Source organism: Rhinolophus ferrumequinum, chromosome X (assembly GCF_004115265.2).
Source record: "Rhinolophus ferrumequinum isolate MPI-CBG mRhiFer1 chromosome X, mRhiFer1_v1.p, whole genome shotgun sequence".
Classification (NCBI taxonomy): Eukaryota; Metazoa; Chordata; class Mammalia; order Chiroptera; family Rhinolophidae; genus Rhinolophus; species Rhinolophus ferrumequinum.
In genome coordinates, this window is record NC_046284.1 from 82,490,552 (window position 1) to 82,510,115 (window position 19,564).

Genomic DNA, 19,564 nt, shown 5'->3' on the forward strand with positions numbered 1-19,564 from the left:
GTTAGGGTTGTTGTCTATTTTGTTATGAATCCTTGTACCCCTTTGCCCCCTACCCCAGGGGGAATCTGAATGAGAGAAGCAGGGATAAGGGTGGAAGGCAAGTATTGCCTAGAACATAATAAATACTCTGTAAATGTTTGCTGGATGAATTAATTTAACACTTATGGAGCACTTATTTTATACAAGGTATGAGGAAAGTTGCAAAGAAGTGAGAAGGAAACATTTGAGCATCCTGGCTATGCCTCTGGACGAGTCATTCAACCTCTGGGTTTTATTTTCTCATCTGTAAGATGGAGGTAATAACAGTACCCACTTCATAGGATTGTCATGAGGATTAAGTGAGTTTGTACATGTAAAGAGCTTAGCACAGTGCCTGGCACATGGTAAGCACCATAGTTATTATTTTTTGGTACTTTAATTTTATTTGTTTATTTATTTGTTTTACTATTAGTTTCAGGTGTACAAACAATGTAATGATTAGACATTTACATCCCTCACAAAGTGATAACCCCAACAAGTCTCCTACTCATCTGACACTGTACATAGCTATTACAATACCATTGAGTATATTCCCCATGCTGTACTTTACATCCTGTGACTATATATATGTATATAAGTATATATGTGTATATATATATATTAAATTATAGTTGGCATTCAATATTATTGCATTCAATATACCAGGGGTGCCAAAAAAATGTATACAAGTGGACACTTTGGTCAACTAATCAGAAGTGTCTGGACACTGATGGTAACCACTTTGAGCACCTTTTGTAATTGCAGAAGTCAAACGTGACTTGTACTCATCTTTTGTTACTGGCATATACTGAGTATTACAATTTTAGTACAGTTTTCCTTTCTTAAAATGTATATACATTTTTTGTATATATATATATATATGTATATACATATATATGGATATATATTTGACATTCGATATTATTCTACACCAGCTTCAGGTGTACAGTGCAGTGGTCAAGCATCTACACAATCTATGAAGTGCTCCCCCCGATAAGGCCAGTACCCATCTGACACAATACATAGTCTTTACAACATTATTGATTGTATTCCCCATACTGTATTTCACATCCCATGACTATTTTGTGACTACCAATTTGTACTTTCTAATCCCTTCACCTTCTCTCCATCCCCCAACCCCCTTCCCACCTAGCAACCACCAGTTTTTTTCTCTGTATCTCTGTGTCTATTTGTTTTGTTTGCTCATTTATTCTGTTCTTTAGATTCAACATATAAGTTAGATCATATGGTATTTGTTTTTCTCAGTCTGACTTATTTCACTTAGCATAATATTCTCTAGGTCCATCCATGTTGTTGCAAATGGTAAGATTTCATTCTTTTGTATGGCAGAGTAATACTCCATGGTATAAATGTACCACTATTTCTTTATCCAATCGTCTATTGATAGACATTTCAGTTGTTTCCATATCTTGGCTATTGCAAATAGTGTTGCAGTAAGCATAGAGGTGCATATAATTTTTTGAATTGGTGTTTTGGATTTCTTTGGATAAATACCCAGGAGTGCAACTGCTGAGTCATAAAGTAGTTCTATTTTTAATTTTTTAAGGACCCTCCATACTGCTTTCCATAGTGGCTGCACCAATTTACAATCCCACCAACAGTGCACAAGGATTCCCTTTTCTCCACGTCTTCCACATCCTTGTTGTTTGTTGGTTTATTGATGATAGTCATTCTGACAGGAGTGAGGTGATCACATTTCATTGTGGTTTTTATTTGCATTTCTCTAATGATTAGTGATGTTGAGCATCTTTTCATATGTCTATTGACCCTCTCTATGTTCTCTTTGGAGAAATGTCTATTCAGGTTCTCTGCCCATTTTATAATTGGATTGTTTGTTTTTTTGGTGTTGAGTTATATGAGTTTTTTATATAAATTTTGGATATTAACCCCTTATCAGATGTATCATTGGCAAATATCTTCTCCCATTCACTAGAATGTCTTTCCGTTTTGTAGATGGTTTCCTTTGCTGTGAAAAAACTTTTTAGTTTGATATAGTCCCATTTGTTTATTTTTTTCCTTTGTTTCCCTTGCTTGAGTAGATATATCAGTAAAAATATTAGTAAGGCTAATGTCTGAGAGTTTACTTCCTATATTTTCTTCTACGAGTTTTATGGTTTTGGGTCTCATATTTAAGTCTTTAATCCGTTTTGAGTTTATTCTTGTATATGGCGTAAGAAGGTGGTCCAGTTTCATTTTTTCCCTCATGTATCTGTCCAGTTTTCCCAGCACCATTTATTAAATAGATTGTCTTTATGCCAATGTAAATTCTTGCTTCCTTTGTCATAGATTAAATGACCATATATGCATAGATTTACTTCATGGACTCTCTGGTCTGTTCCATTGATCTATGTGTCTCTTTTTATGCAAATACCATGCTGTTTTGATTACTATAGCCTTGTAGTATAATTTGATACGAACTGGCATGATACCTCCAGCCTTGTTCTTCTTTCTCAGAATTGCTGTGGCTATTCGGGATTTTTTATGGTTCCATATAAATTTTAAGATCACTTGTTCTAGTTCTGTGAAAAATGCCATTGGTATTTTGATAGGGATCGCATTGAATTTATAGATTGCTTTGGGTAGTATGGACATTTTAACTGTATTAATTATTCCTATCTATGAGCATGGTATATGTTTCCATTTATTTGTATCTTCTTTAATTACTCTCTTCAATGTCTTATAATCTTTTAAAAAATTTTATTGGGAAATATTGGGGAACAGTGTGTTTTACCAGGACCCATCAGCTCCATGTCAAGTCGTTGTTTTCAATCTAGTTGTGGAGGGCGCAGCTCAGCTCCAGGTCAAATCGTTGTTTTCAATCTAGTTGTGGAGGGCGCAGCTCACTGGCCCATGTGGGAATTGAACCAGCGACCGTGGTGTTATGAGCACTGCGCTCCAACCACTGAGCCAACCAGCCGCCCCAATGTCATGTCTTATAATTTTCTGAGTATAGGCCTCTTACTTCCTTGGTTAAATTTATTCCTAAGTATTTTATTTTTTTATTTTTGATGCAACTGTAACTGGGTTTTTTTTTTTTTAACAGGACTTTATTGGGGGAACAGTGTATATTTCCAGGACTTTTCTTTAAAATTGGGGAACAGTAGTGTGTTTTTCCCAGGACTCATCAGCTCCATCCAAGTCAAGTTGTTGTCCTTTCAATCTTAGTCGTGGAGGGCGCAGCTCAGCTCAGCTCCAGGTCCAGTCGCCGTTGTTAGTTGCAGGGGGCACAGCCCACCATCCCTTGTGGGAGTTGAACCAGCAACCTTGTGGTTGAAAGCATGCGCTCCAACCAACTCAGCCATCTAGTCACCCGGGAGCTCAGCGGCAGCTCATTGACTTCATTCTAGTCGCGGAGGGCGCAGCTCGCTGGCCCATGTGGGAATCGAACCGGCAGCCCCATTGCCCAGAGCTCGCGCTCTAACCAACTGAGCCACCCGTCCGCCCTGGGATTGTTGTCTTAATTTCTCTTTTTGATAGTTCATTGTTGGTGTATAAAAATGTAACTGATTTCTGAATATTAATTTTGTATCCTGCTACTTTACTAAATTCATTTATTAGTTCTAATAGTTTTTTGGTGGAATCTTTGGGGTTCTTTTTATATACTAGTATCATGTCATGTGCAAATAATGGCAGTTTTTCTTCTTTCTTTCCCATTTGGATGTCTTTTATTTGCTTTTCTTGTCTGATTGTCGTGGCTAGAACTTCCAGTATTATGTTGAATAGAAGTGGTGAAAATGGGCAGCCTTGTCTTGTTCCTGATCTTAAGGAGAATGTTTTTAGCTTTTCCCCATTGAGTATGATTTTAGCTGTGGGTTTGTCAGATATGGCCTTTATTATGTTGAGATATGTTCCCATTATTCCCACTTTGCTGAGAGTTTTTATCATAAATGGATGCTGGATTTTGTCAAATGCTTTTTCTGCATCTATTGATATGACCATGTGATTTTTATTTTTCATTTTGTTTATGTGGTATAGCACCTTCACTGATTTGCAGATGTTAAACCAACCTTGCATACCAGGAATGAACCCCACTTGATCGTAGTGTATGATCTTTTTCATGTATTGCTGAATTAAGTTTCCTAGCATTTTGTTGAGGATTTTTGCATCGATGTTCATTAGGAATATTGGCCTATAGTTTTCTTTTTTTATAATGTCTTTGTCTGGTTTTGGAATCAGGATAATCAAAGTTATTATTATTGTGGTTGCTGTTATGTGCTAGAGTCTTTGCAAGCTGTGGTTTTTTTTTTAAAGCCAGCTTTATCAAGATATAATTCACATATTATAAAATTCTCCCTTGAGAAATGTAAAACTCAGTGGTTTTTAATTAACAGGGTTGTGCAACCATCACCACAATCTAATTTTAGATCATTTTCATTCTCCCTCCAAAAAAAAACCCATACCCATTAGCAGTCACTCCTCTTTCTCCAACGCATGCCCCTACTCCTGGCAACCACTAGTCTACTTTTTGTCTCTATGGATTTGCCTATTCTGGAATTTTATATAAAGGTAATCATACAGTATGTGGCCTTTTGTATCCCTTTTAGCATAATGTTTTCAAGATTCACCCATGTTTTAGCATGCATCGGTACTTCATTCCCTTTTATGGCTGAATAATGTTCCACTGTGTGGATATACTACATTTTGTTTTACCCATTCATCAATAGATAGAACATTTGATTGTGTCCACATTTTGGTTATTGTGAGTAATGCTGCTGTGAACATTCAGGTACAAATTTTTGTGTGGACATATACTTTCATTTCTCTTGGGTGTATACCTAGGAGTGGAATTCCTGGGTCACATGGTAACTCTATGTTTAACATTTTGAGGCACTTACAAACTGTTTTCCAAAGTGACTGCACCATTTTACATTCCCACCAGCAATGAATGAGGGTTCCAATTTCTTCACATGCTCACCAATATTTCTCCCTGTCTGTCCTTTTTATTTTAGCTATCACAGTGGGTGTAAAGTGGTATCTCAATGTGTGTGTGTTTTTAAGAAACTGATGTTTATTTTTCAACTACCTTATTTCCATTTTCTGTTTAAAAGCCTGTGGAAGAACAGCTTAAGACCAACCAGTGGTTGTTCCTACCCTTTCAGAGACCTTGGGTTGAGTAGCAGTAAATTCAGGAGCTAAAGAACTCCGTTCATCCTGAAATTCCTCCTTGGTCACAGCCTTTTCATCAGCAACCTGCTCTTCCTTTTCAATCTCTTCAGGATCTCTGTAAAAGTAGAGGTCAGGCATGACCTCCCATGGATGTTCACGGGAGATGGTCCTGCACATGCACAGAACTTCCTGGGCCCACATCCACCACATCAGACCCACTGAGTCAGCTCCCTTATCGTTGTTTCCTTGACGGCAATGTCCATATGGTGCAGAGGAAGATCTGTGTTACACAGAGCAATGGTAGGCAGATTAACATAAGATGCTTCTGTGAAAGGCTGGTGGTCAGTCCTGGGATCAGTAACCACCCGAAGTTGCAGCTCCCAAAAGGCTGCCTGGATCTGGTTAGTGAAGGCTCCAGGAAAGAAGTAGCCAGCAGTAGGAGTGGCCCCAGTGACAGCAGCAAACTTCAGCACAGCTTGTTGGCCCGTATTCCTGGACAATGTGATATTGACATCAGCTGGGTTTTCAATGGCAACAAGGGCATGAGCCACCAGCAGAAGCTTCTCTGAGGTTCTCTTTGTGATGCAGATACCATCACTTTTCCTTTTGTAGATGTGCTGTTCCATTTGGAAGTCAAGGTCGATGCCACCTAAGTGGGTTCCTGCTGCAAGGAATTTAAGGACATCCTCTTCCTTCACCTGCAGGACAGCAAGGGCTCTGGACATTGTGACAGTTTTCCTTTCATTTATGACAGGAACCCAGAAAAACACCTTATGGGTAGCACAGAAAGCTCATTGTGATTTTGATCTTCATTTCCCTGATGGCTAATGATGTTGAGCATTTTTTCACATGCTTCCTCGTCATTTGTATATCTTTCTTGGAGAAATATCTATTCCAATCTTTCGTCCATTTAAAACAGTTGGGTTGTTTTTGTTGTTGTTGACCTGTAAGAGTTCTTTACATATTCTGGATACAAAGCCCTTATCAGATGTGTCATTTGCACATATTTTCTCACATTTCGTGGGTTGTCTTTTCTGTGTCAAATGTTTTTGCATGCTTTATTCCCAAGAACACACTTATGAGGTAAATGTCATTTATAGGAAATGGAAGTTCAGAGAGGAGAAGGTGGAATTTAAATCCATTTTTGTCAGACTGTAAAACGCATGCTTTCTCCTCTGCCCCAAACTGCTCACAAAGATGAATGAAGACGTGTTTCTGGTTTTAAGGAGATAGTCTGGCAGAGGACATAAAACAAGAACACAAACGAATGCACTATAAAGCAGAGTTCCACTTGTCCCACAAATGTCACAAGAGAAGTGTAGACGAAGTGCAGTGGGAGGTCAAGAGGAGAAAAAAAAGTGAACACAGCTGGCTGGGGACATCAGCGGTGGCTTCAGTAAGGCAGCATTTGAGTCTTGAAGGATGGGTACAGTTTCACTGGATGGAGATGATGGACTGAATGGAGGAGAGAGCATTTCCAATGGAGAGGAGAAAATGAGAGGTGACAGCATGAACGGGGCTTTGATCCTGCGACTGGCTGTGATGGGGAGTCCCAGGGCTTTTGGGGATGAGAAATTCTGGGACTGCCTTGGTGGGAGGACCCAGGCACTGGCTAACCTGGGAGATCCTAGGGTTGGCTGGGCTAGGGGATCTGGACACTGGCTTGGGTGGAGAGTTTAGGTGCTGGCTGGAGTGGAGGGTGCCTGTGATGTGTGTGTTCTGGGGGTGGGGTGTCCAGGAGCTGCCTGGGATGTGGGGAGCTGAGGACTGGCTGGGCTGGAAGGACACGGGGCTCGCTGGGATGGAGGGATGGTCCAGGGACTGGCTGGGATGAGAGATCCAGCGACTGCCCGCATAAGGGATGGATGGAGTGAGGTCTCCCAAGATAGTGGGTTCAGGGTTTGGATGGGATGGGGAATCTGACACTTGGGATTGGCAGACCCAAAGGGGATAGGGAGTCCGTGGTATGCCTGGACCTGGGGGCTGCCTGGGATGGAGGTTCCTGAGATGTCTTAGATGAGGATCTAGGGCCTGATGGACCCGGGGGACACTGGAAGGGACTGGAATGGAGGGCTTCGTCGGGCTGCGTTAGGTGATGTGTGTGGAACCAGTGGAAGGGAGCGATCTCCTGTAGCCTGTGATGGGGCTGGCCTGGGTGCCTCAGGGCGGTCCGGCTTCGCGCGTGGGAGGAGGCGGCAGGTAGGGTGCACGGGGGCGGGCCGGGTGAGCGGGGTGGGGGCAGGGGCGGGGGGGCGGGCCGGCGGCCGGGGCGGTCCCGCGCGGCCGCGCTGCGCAGTGACTCCGCAGCGGGCGGAGCGCCGTGGGCCGCGTCCTCCGGAGCCGTGGCTGTGGCGGTGGCGGCGGCGGCAGCAGCGGTAGTCTCAGCTCCTGCTCCCCGTGCCGCCGGCCCCAGAGCTGTCTCCCGGGCCCCCCCGGGCCCCCGGGCCCTCGAGCCCGGTGCGCGCCCTTGCGTCCCGCCGGCCCCCTCCCCCGGCTGGGTCCGGGGGAGGGTGGCGCCGTGAGCGAGCGGGGCCCGGGCTCTCCTGCCCCTTCCCCTGCCCCTGGGCCGCCAGAATGGAGGCGGGGTCGGGGCCCCCGGGCGGCCCGGGATCCGAGAGCCCCAACCGGGCGGTGGAGTACCTGCTGGAGCTGAACAACATTATTGAGAGCCAGCAGCAGCTGCTGGAGACCCAGCGACGGCGCATTGAGGAACTGGAGGGCCAGCTGGACCAGCTCACCCAGGAGAACCGCGATCTCAGGGAGGAGAGCCAGCTGCACCGCGGGGAGCTGCACCGGGACCCCCACGGCGCGCGGGACAGCCCAGGCCGTGAGAGCCAGTACCAGAACCTGCGCGAAACCCAATTCCACCACCGCGAGCTGCGGGAGAGCCAGTTCCACCAGGCGACCCGGGACGTGGGCTACCCGAACCGGGACGGCGCCTACCAGAACCGGGAGGCGGTGTATCGGGACAAGGAGCGGGACGCCTCCTACCCGCTCCAGGACACTACCGGTTACCCAGCCCGCGAGCGCGACGTGGCCCAGTGCCACCTGCACCACGAGAACCCAGCCCTGGGTCGCGAGCGGGGCGGGCGGGAGGCCGGGCCAGCACACCCGGGCCGCGACAAGGAAGCCAGCTATTCAGCGGCGGTGGGCGTGGGGTCCCGGCCACCGCGGGAGCGGGGCCAGCTGAGCCGTGGCGCATCCAGGAGCTCCAGCCCTGGGGCCGGCGGCGGCCACAGCACCAGTACCAGCACCAGCCCGGCCACAACCCTCCAGAGAAAGTAAGGAACGTGTGTCTGTACCACCCCCCACCCCTCCACCCCCGCCCCTTCCCCTTCAGTTCCTTCTCCAACTTGTCTGGCCAGTACAGGAAGAAGCCGGTGCCTGATTCCATGTCCTCCTCTCCTGTCCCAACCTGTCAGGAGAAGCCGGGTCCACCTCATGCAGCCCCAGACTGGGTTGGCCGGAAGAGAGCAGGCGTCTTTCTGCCCGTGGCCCGTGAGGGCCTAGAGCAGTCATCACCCCCTCCACTTCTATACCCTGTAGCTGCATCCTTGCCAGAGGATAGCTTCCCATTTATTTATTTATTTTGGATGTGTTTATTGTCTGCGATGGTGTCAACTCAGAGCCCCAAGGAAAAGAAACCCCTCCTCCCTTTTTTTTTTTTTTTTTTTTTTTGCCTGTTGGGGTCTCCTCTGCAGGTCCTGAGTGCAGGCCTGATCTTGTCTCCTCTGGCGGCCTCAGCTCCATCCTTTCCGGGAGGCAGGTGGGGACCAGAATGGCTGCTGGAGGCTGAGCCATCCATCTGAGGGGAACTGCAGCACATCCTGGCTGGGGGAGCAAAGATAGGGGAGCAAAGATGGAGGCCTGGCCCTTAGCTAGTTCATCAGAGACCACCCCCTCTCCACCCTCAAGAAAAATACCACCCAATGAAACAGTGTACCAGGAAGGGAAGTCTACAGAGCATCCCTCTTGTTGGATCAATGCCAGTTTCTGTGCTGGGGTCTGTCTGCCTGCCTATTTGGGACACCTTGGCACTATTTCTTGGGTTGGTGGGACATGGGCTGGGTCCACTTCTTCCATGCAGATACCATAGTGAGTTGGTTGGGATAAATGTCAGGCTGGGAGAGTCAAGGGCATGCAGGCTCAGAGGGCTGCCCTAAAGGCTCCCTGATTTCTCTTCTGCTGGATTAGAAAGCACTGAACTGGGAGTTAGGGGACCTGGGTTCCCCTTCCAGCTCTGCTGCAGATTGGCTTTGTGACCTTGACTGAGTCCCTTCCTCTCGCCAGCCATCAGTTCCCCTATATCTTTTTCAAAGGCAAGGTCTGCCTTGAATTCTCTTTAAGGGCCCCTCCAGCTTAAATTTGATGGTTCTGTGACTAATCCAGCCACACTACAGAGCAAGTCTGAAGTCCTCTAGCAAATGGACAGCCTTCCCCCTCCTCTCACTGCTCAGCTGGTCCTACCATGTGCCACAACCAGTGGCGTGTCTCTTGGAGGCTGGGCTGGGGGTGGGGAAGCCTTCTGCCTCAGGAAATCTGCCGGGAGACAGCTCTCTGCAACTCCCCCGTGGTGAGGCAGCAGGCTGGGGTGCTGGGTTGAGATGGCTGGGCCCCAGGAGCAGCAGCTGCAGCTCAAGAGCCTGGCTGGGCTCCACTGCAGTGCATCCTCAGCTGAGTTTTGGTGTGGACTGCCCCAGAGTAGTCTGGGGGCAAGGGAGATGGGCTCTCCTGCCCAGGCGGGGCTTCTGGGAGCCCACCCATTCCTGAAGGACTGATTGCGTGTGGCTTGGGGCCTCACACTGGAGGAAGGGTCTGGATCAACCAAGCATGGTCTTGGTCTCCTTTCAGGAGAGGGCCATGGTAGGGTGAGGGCAGAGGGAGACTGGATGGGCACTGTGGTCCTCAAGCCTGGCTGCAGACTTTTCTAGAGTCGTCAGGCCTGTGACAAAGGAGGCAGCCTCATTATGTGTGGCTCCACGAAGCAGAACCGGGAGCAATGGGAAAATTTGGGATAAATCAGGAAGAACTTTCCAACCTGGCTGTCTGGTGATGCAGTGGACTGCCTCAAGAGGTGGGGGTGGGGGCCAGCTGGATGTGTCCAGCAGAGGCCCAATAAGGGTAGGGGAGAGCTGGAGAAAGCACAATTCCTGAATTGGTTATAAAGCCCAATGGAATGACTTGGGCCTTCCCCGATTCCAGGATTCCATGACGTTCAGGTTCTCCTTTCTGCAGACGTGGGTCTGCATGTCTTGGCTGGCTGGCAGCCTGTTTGCTCTTGAGCTCTTTGCTTCTGCCATCCATGCGGGCCTGCCTCTTGATCCTTCCCTCTTCTTGTGCACGCTCCAGGCTGTTTGTTGGATTTCCTGGCTTCACATTTCCTACTGGATTAATAAGGGGTCTAAATAGTACTTTGAATTCTCCTAACCACATATTAAATATTTGCACATCCATCATTTCCTCTTTTGGGTCTCACAACAGGCCCTGTGCGGTGAGCATTAGCAACTCCATTTTAGAGATGAGGAAACTGAGGCTCCAAGATAAAGGGACCTTGCTCAAGGTTATGCTGCTAGTTCCTGATGGAGCTAGGACTAGAACTCAAGTCCACCTGTCTCCAAGGCCTGTTATTTTTCCACTAGAGCTTTCCATCCTACAGGAGCCTCTTGGCCTCAGGATGTGGCTGGGTCACCAACTGGGAGAGGCCAGGAGAACCTTAGGTAACTAGAGGATTTGAGCAGGAGGAGATGACTCTGGGATGAGTGGGGGAGTTGACGGGGGAAGGAAGCAGGCCATGTCTCTCTCCTTTCCCCTCTCCCTCCCCACCAGGCATTAGGAGGGCCTATTGATGCAATAGCCATTGCTGCCACCACAGCAGCTGCAAGCGACACCCCCCACACACACCTGCCAGGCCTGTTCTGGGTTTGTAGAGTGAGTGAGAAGGCTGCTGCTGGAAGCCAGGGCAGGCAGGGTGGGAGTTTAACAGCAGAGGCTGCAGCATTAGCAGAGGATGGGTACTTCTGGTACAGGCTGGGAACTCCTGGTCCCCAGGCTCCCTCTGGTGGAGGAAGAGGGAAGAGAGGGGCCTGGGCCCAGCTGCTGCTTGTTGAGAGCCCCCTCTGCCTAGGGACTTATATAGAGTCCAACAATCCTGTGCATCTGTCACCACAAGCCACATTTTACAGCCAAAGCAACTTAGAGCTCAGAGAAGTGAAGCAACACAGCAGAAGTCACACTACCTATAAGTCCTGTGAACTTTCCCTCTACTGCAGTTGATAGCAGCTGTCACGTCCACCCCCGCCCATGTCATCACCCCAGGATTTCCACATCCTCCCGCATTATCTCTTCTGGACAGATTCCCAGATACCGGTATGCCTTCTCCTGTGCCCTGGCTATGGCCTTTCTAGTGCAGCAAAGAGCTGGATGAGGCACAACCTCCTTCTGGCGTCTCGTGAGGACTTTGCTTGTTTGTTTTTTTAGTAGCTACTGGTTACTCCCAATGATCAGGTCTTTTCCCCTGGAATTGTTGCCCCCTTCAGATGACTAGAGAATAGCCCTGCTTTCATTGTTGATCTTGACCTGGCCCCCCTTGCAGGTCAGGCAGCTGGAGTGATTTCAGGCGCGCTGGGGGCCACTGCTGAGCTGCTCCACCCTGGAGAGAGCTGCGTTCTCCGTGCTTTGTGCATGGGCCCAGCTCTGGCTCTGCTGTAGGCGGTGGTGGGCTGAAGCTGGTTTGGTGATAACTCTCCATTCTCTGCCCCCACCCCCTGCCCACCCCACAAGCTGGCTCACGCTGGGGAACAGCAACCAGAGGACCGGCTTGGTATTCTTGACAGCAGGGCAATGTCTGGTCTACCACACGGCTCTCCCACGTGTGGTGGAGATGCTGAGGTCACTGGCAGGGAGGAAGGGAGCCCAGGGAGGGACCCTAGGGAAGTCTGTCTCATGTGGGGTCTTGAGTGCTTTTCCCAGGGGGGTCTCTCCTCAAGAGGAAAAACCATTTATCTTCCGCCCCTGCCCACTGTGTTGGGAGCATTGTATTTGTGTGGGAGGAAATAATAATGTTGAGTTGAATGAGAATTAGAGGAGTCTTGCTTCTCTGTCTAGATCTGGGGCAAGAATGGGGTTGTTGTCATCCACAAACATTTCTTAGCTGTGTGCACACAGCAGGAGGGGCCACCAGCCTGAGCCAACACCATGGTCTCTGTGCTTGAGACCCTCCCTACCCCAGGCCAGAGACACAGACTTCCAGGCTGGTCCTCCATCACGATGGTGCCCGGGACAAAATGCGTAGCAAAGGTGGTGAGGAGTGGAGGTCCTCGGAGGAGGGAGAGGTCAGGGCAGGCCAGGCTGCTGGTTGAGGACCCAGATGGAGGGGCTTAGAAGAGAGTGGGCATCTCCTGGTGTCCATTGGAGGGGGCGGTGGGCGGAAGACTGGACTTAGGCTTGCCCTCTTCTGCTCCTCCTTCCGTCCCACCCTCGCCTGCTGTGGCCTCTGAATTTGCAGAGAGCACAGTGACGGCCTGGAGCACAGAGAGGGGGCCACGTATGTGCTGAGTGATTCTCAGCCTTCTGCATGCCAGGTGCCACCCTATGTGGCTTTATGTAACAATAGCTAACATTTTTTTCTGCATTTACTGTGTGCCAAGCACTATTTGTTCTAAGTGCTTTCCATGTATGAATTCATTCAATCTTCATCTGAAATCTCTGATGTAGATATTGTTATTAAATCCATTTTACAGATAAGGAACCCGAGGCCCAGAAAAGTTGGACAACTTACCCAAGGTCACTCAGTGAATAAGTGACAGAACTGAGGAGCTGGAAGGAGCCCAAGTGGTGGGGCTCCAGAGTCCTCCTGCAGTGTTCTTACCCATCAGGCAATACTGCCTCTCATCTCATTTGTATAGTCCCTGCCGGGTGGGTGTTAGTATTATCCGCATTTTTCAGACAAGGTAACGAGGATCAGAGAGGGGTGGTTACCTACCTAAGGTCACACAACTGCATGAAGCCTAGAACCATCTGGCCCCTGAGCCTATGGTACACCGTTGCCTCCTGCAGACAGGTGTGGTGTAAAGCCATAAAGACACTGCAGGCATGGCTCCGGGCTTCCCCCAGCAGAGCTCCTGGGACCACTGCCGGAGTCAGGCTCCCTCACACGATTGCCTCCTGGATTTCTGCCATTGTCTCCTATTAGATGCCCCTCCCGCTCTTGCTTTGCCAAGCCTCTGATGAAGGGCAGCCAGGCCAAGCTTTCTGCAAGGCTCCAATGGTTTCATTCTCTCTTTGGCCTGCAGGAGAATATGCAAACTCCTCCATCTGCCATGCACAGTCCTCTTAGGATCCGCCCCCAACTTCTCTCTCTCTCTCTCTCTCTCTCTCTCTCTCTCTCTCTCTCTCTCTCTCTCTCTCTCTCTCTCTCGTCTCATCTTTTTACAGTCCCCTTCACACAGGCTGTGCCCCAGCCAGACTGGCCTGTGTGCCCCACTGTGAGCCCACGCAGCCTTCTGATAGCCTCTGCGTCTTGGCTCATGCTGCTCCCTTCTCCTGGGCTGCTTCATCCAGTTCCCAGGCTCAGCTCTGCTGTCACCTCTCCCATGTTTGTTCGCTGGTCTCTCCCGGTGCTTGGTCTATCCCTGACCCTTGAAATGAGAACTTGGCCCCTTTTTATACCTTGTTGGTTATTTGTTTACATCTTGTGTCCTCTCTGCTAAATTGAGAGCCCCTTCAGATTGTGATTTAACTGAACTGCATTGAGTGCATATGGTGGCAGGCCTTATGCTAGGTGCTGTGGGCATGACTGAAGGAGCTAGAAGCTTGGAAACACATAGCACAGCATATAGTAGCTGCTCAATAAATGTTGAACAGACAAATGGATATCAGATTAAGTCATGGTGCATTAATGGCCACAGGTGCCTAAGTTTTTCTTCATTCCAGGGCTCCTGTAGAGAGAGGTGACTCAGCTTCAGAATTCTCTTGCCTCCTGTGTGGCTTTTATCTCGTGCTCCCTGGAGCTGTTTGGCCTCTGCTGTCTGTGCTCCCCACACTCATCAGTCACCCCTTTCGTAGAATGTCAGGGTAGCAGAGATAGATAAGACTTTGGAGACATTTAGGCCACCCTGCTCACAGTTACTTCTCCCTCCCATCTGTGGCCATGTCATACCATGGTTTTGACCCTCAATGCAAGATATTCTGTTCTGGAAGGAGCAAAGAGGCCTGCAAAGGACCTTTGTGCAGTCTGTCCAGTCCAGTGGAAAGTTATTTGTTTATCCATCAAATCTGTATTGTGCTCAAACCCTGGGCCAGGCACAGTGTCTTGGAGTCAGAATAAGATGCATCCCCTCTGGTTCATTCCCTGCTGTATTTCCTGGCAGAATAATAAACACTGGTCACAGGGAGACGGATGGATAAGTGACTTATTTCTTCTTTTGAGGTAACTCATTTAGGGCAAGACCATTTGCCAGTCACTCTCACTGCCTCGTGGCATTGGGTCTCTCTCCACGCATCCATGGTGAAAGCATTTACATGGGGAAGCCCGTTCTCAAGCACTTAGGAGCTGAAGCTCTCTGGGACCTTCGCATGCACTGGGGAAGGACTCTGTGACTCTAGGCAAGTCACTTAACTTTCAGGGTCTCGGTGTTCTCGAGTAGTAAACGGGGACAAGACTGTGTTTTCTGATGTGTAAGGTAAGATTCATGTTACCCTCCACAAAACTGCCTCAGAAAACGTCCTGGTTGCCTAGCATACTCATCAAGCTTCCAATCAGGATGGAAAGCTGATGGGCCAGGATGGAAAGTAATGTGTGAGGCTGCCCTGCCCCCTAGAGGTGGAGCATAGCAACCGAAACAACCAAAGCAAACCAAGATCCTCGCATCACAGCCTTTTCAAAACAAAGATGACAAGCCAGAGCTGCGTGGCCCAGAAAGGGTAATTCCTCTAGCATTTTGGAAAGAAATCTATTACAGTTGTCACCCGATATGTACCGTTTCATTATTATGAAATACATTTCTTTGTTGCTATGTGATTTGTATGCCTTTTTAAAGGGGTAATGTGATTGCATATCTGGGCCTTTGATTTCCTCCTACTGGATTCCAGAATGCAGTATGCTAACTAAAACCAGTATTTTTCTCTATATAACCACTTTAGAATTATTGTCATTATATCTGTAATAAAAAGTACCTAATTTCTTTTTCCCCCCAATTTTCCCTGTAAAACTGTACACATCTGATATGCTAGCCAATTCATAAATAACCCATCTAATGGTAATTGTTGTGAGAATTAAATAAGATGACTCATATGAAGTGTTCAGCACATAGTGTGTGTTTACTCAGTTATAGGCATTTTTATTATTAGTAATAACTTTGTGAAAACTATGTGCTGTGGAAGGGAAGGAGTTAGAAGCCATGTGGGAGCTTACCACATTTCTGAGAGGTTAGTCCAGTGAATATTGTGTGCCTAGTATGGGGCATGGCTTGTGCTATTGTAGGAAGGAAGTTCGTGATTAATATTATACAGTTCCTGGCTTCAAGGTGCTCACAGTTGGGTGGAGAACATGGAAACAGATGATGGCAATGTGCTGTCCTGTGCGCTATGCCCGAGGGGAGCTAGGGAGCCATGGGTACCCAAAGGAGGGACATCTACCCTGACTGTCAGGGAGGGATTCCTGGAGGAGGTGATGCCTGAGCTGGGCTTGGAGGATGCGCAGGAGTTAGCTAGGTGAAGAAGGATGGCATGTGGGTGGGAATGGGGGGTAAAAAGGAGATTAAGGCAGAGGGGACAGCATAAGCAAAAGTACAGAGGCATGGAAGCAGCAGGGGATGGGGAGAGGAGGAGTCCTTTTATCAGCCCAGTACAAACTAGAGCACACACAGGGAGTCACGGAGTGTCTGGAGAAGAGTCTGAAGAGTTGGCCAGCCCAGATCATAAGGACACTTGCGTAGCAGGATAAGGAGATTTATCCCGTTGGAAATTGGGAGCCGATATAGGGTTTTAAGCTGAGGGGAGAGGGATGAATGGTAGAGTATGGGGTGACCTGTTAAGAGCCATGTTTTGGAGAGATCCTCTAGAGGGCAGTTTGGAAGATAGATTGGAGGGAATCCAATGAGGAGGCTGGTGTGATAGCCTAGGTAAGAGATGAGAAGGCCTGAGCATAAGCAGTGGGAATAGAGATAATCTATTAGGGAGAAGGCGGTGACAACACAATGACAAGTGCTGTGACAGAGGGGAGTGCCGTCTACTGCGGGAGCTCAGATGAGCGGCTGCCATCTAGGACCAGTAGGGTTTTTAATAATACCAGCATAAAAGTCAAGAAACTTTGAGCTGGACGAACCTTTAAGAATCATCCAGCTCAGGCTATTCATTTTATAGGTGAGAAGACTGAGGCCGAGAGAGAGAGGACTTTTATAAGGCCACGCAACGTGTGAGCAGAGGAGCTGATTAGAAGAGCCACTCTCGTATTAATTCCGTATTCAAAGCATCCTTCGTTAAATGAGCTATATCGTGCCTTGAAACCCTGTGAAGGTTGCGGGGATCATTATCTTTGTGTCGTACAGATAAGAAAACCGGGCTCAAGGAGGCTGGGTGACTTGTCGGGGAGGAAGCGATGAAGAGGGGGCATCACCTCAATAAAGGTTCTCTTGCTTCAGTGGCAGACAAACCGTCTGCCCTGGTTCGGGCCCTCGGAAATCAGATCTGCTAGATTCATAGCTGGAGTCTACGGTCTCCTGTCCTCCACCCAGGCCTAGCCTCCTTTCTGCCTTAGATGTCCTCATTTAATGTAACTGACGCAGCTCAGAGGTATTTTCTGGCCTGGTGGCCAGCACTGTCATCCTGCTTTTTCTGTTTTCATGGAAGAGGGCAGGCCTCTTCCATGTGGCCTCTTCCTCTGTGTCTGTCATCGCTGTGTCCCCATTGCCTTGGGCAGGGTGTCTCTGGCTTGGGTGCCTTTGTTTTGAGGCTCCATGGTATGATACAGAAAGAATGAGCTTTGGAGACAGGCAGACCTAAGTTTGAACCTAGGGTCTGCCCCAACCCACTGGATGACCTCAGCTAGGTCATTTTACCTTCTCTGAGCCTTATTTCCTCATCTGTAAAATGGGATAACAATGCCCGATTCTCAGCATTAACCACAATCATTTGAATGGTACTCCATGGTACTTGCGGGTACTCAATAAAGAGTTATTTCTGGGGGGGGAAAGCCAATGAAATAATCCATGATCGTGCCAAAACATATGCTTTTATACCTCATTTCACAATCATATTACCAGAGCTTCTTCAGTTTTCATAGGCGGTAACTCATCCAAATATTGGAAATAGCATATCATTAAAATAAGACAAAGTTGAAAAAAGCAAAATGGAGCAAAACAAAGAAAAGCAGTCATTTCCTTCTCCTTCATGAAATCTCCCATGGACCATGACTTGAACAATTCAGTGCTTGGCAAAGATTTGCTTCCCCTGAAAACTGGTATATTTCCTCCTTCCTAGGATGAGGCTGTTACGGCTCCTTGTATCTTGCTTTCTGCCTCAGCTACCAGTTCATTTGAATTACAGCTCTGGCATCTTTGTTGATCTTTTTTTCTGAGTTCTTGTTTTCTAGTTCAGTTCTTAATCTTTCCTTATCTGTGTTATTGGAGCAAGCCACCTCAAATCCTTTGTGACTCAGGCAGGTATAAATAACTGGTGGGTGTAAATAGTTGAATGAGTAGAAGCCTGGAGAGGCTGGACTGGTGGTGGTGGGCTTTGAAGAGGAACAAAGGTTGCCTCAGCGCCTCTCCCTAGAATCGCCCTTTTGTGTGTAATGTGTGGGAGACTGAGGCCCAAAGAAAGAGGACGGACTTGTTTTTAAAATTAAATCAAAGCAGTACATTTACACACTTTGAAAAAGGCAAATAGTACACAAGGACGTAAATAGTATAATAAAAAGCCAACATCTCTCTGTCCCCCGCTTCCCAGCCCCAAGAAGGACCACTTTTACCATTTAGGTTTGCTGGTGATAACTTCCTATCTCTAAATAACATGCTTTAATGGTTATTTCTTCACTTATCAACTTTAAACATTATCTATTGACCTCCTCTTACTATGACAAATAAGAATCTAGCTTATTTATAACACCCGATTCTTTCTCTCCCTCTCCAAAATATGGATAATTATATTACCATTTTGGTTCTTCTATTTGTTACCTTGGTAACTTTATTAAGTGCTGTTTTAAACTGTGATTTCTTATTTCATCAGTTTTTCACAGTATCTCTTGACCACTCAGTTTGTAAGACATAGTTTCTAGTGCCCCATCCTTCTCTCCATCTCCCCTCTACCCTTCCACTTCCCACTTTTCTGTGCTTGGTACTTTTGCATCCAGCAAGGCTGGTGACATTTGCATCCTGTTCTGTAACAATAATTAGGTCTCCAGTGTTTTATCTAGACAAATTGATTTTAAAAGTTGACGACCAGTACATTGTGTTTATGTGATGATGACTATGTCAATATTGTTCATTGCAGGGCCAAATAATGTACTATAATTGCACCTCACTTCCCACAGGTCCACAGTCACTGCCCCTGTACTTCCAGGAAAATGTTCCTAGCATCAAAATGAAATGAATTTTCCTTTCTTTATGCTCTATGAATTGCTCAAAATCGCACCACTTTTTATTTTGTTTCATATTTGGACCAGGGCTTTCTTTCTGCCTCCCTCCCTTCCTCCCTTCTTTCCTTTTTTTGTATTTGCATGCTTGATTGCTGTTGTGTGTAGTTCCTTGAAACCATGCGATAATCATAACACGTCTTCTGGGGACATTTTACTTCAAGACTTTTAGGAGAACTTTTTGAAACTTCATACTGAAATATAATATGCAGACAGAAAAGTGCTCATATCACAAATGAATAGCTTGGTCAATTTTTACAAGCCAAACACACCTTATGTAACCAGCATTTAGCTCAAGGTCTGTTTGTCATTCACCCCACCTGGTACCCAGTGAGCCCTTGCCATTTGATGCACTTTGTCTTTCCTTACATAATTTCTTTGATAGTTTCCTCTCCTTCGTTTTCTCTTTCTGGAATGTCTGTCAGTTGGATGTTGAACGTCCTGGATTGATCCTGTAGGCCGCTTACCTTTTCTCTCGTATGTTCCATTTTAGAGTTTATGAATAAGTTAATAGAAGGTGTGACTGAGACGTCTGTCTATCCAGGCTGGCTTGTTCACTCACTGGCTTTATTTTAAGTGAACCACCAAGGAGCTGGCTATTATAATGGGTGCCTTCCAAATACCAGAATTTATTTGGGGGTCATCAACACGTCACTAGGTGTCTTAATTCATCCCACGGAATTTAATTTCTTTAGCCAAAAGCCCTCTGATATTTTGCCTCGGGGTGAATACCAGGTAACTTGTGTTCTGGATCTGGGGGTTGGGAGGAAGGGGGAGGATTTCACATAT

General features: G+C 47.3%; 2 protein-coding genes across 4 annotated transcripts in view; one reads left to right on the top strand and one right to left on the bottom strand.

Annotated features, from left to right (window-relative positions):
- Positions 1-5,103: 5,103 nt before the first annotated feature.
- On the bottom strand, positions 5,104-5,870 carry LOC117015698 (40S ribosomal protein SA-like). Its single transcript, XM_033094421.1, is given in 2 exon segments — positions 5,104-5,388; positions 5,391-5,870. Coding segments are annotated over 2 exon segments (765 nt in total).
- Positions 5,871-7,466: 1,596 nt separating this feature from the next.
- IQSEC2 (IQ motif and Sec7 domain ArfGEF 2) overlaps positions 7,467-19,564 on the top strand; it is a 76,443-nt gene continuing 64,345 nt past the window's right edge. For 2 of the 3 annotated variants that reach the window (XM_033106007.1, XM_033106017.1), the window contains exon 1: positions 7,467-8,426. In XM_033106007.1, the coding sequence (XP_032961898.1) occupies positions 7,720-8,426 (707 nt within the window). In that variant the 5' untranslated portion in view covers positions 7,467-7,719. The remainder of the gene's footprint in view (positions 8,427-19,564) is intronic. The other variant, XM_033106049.1, reaches the window with a different exon arrangement.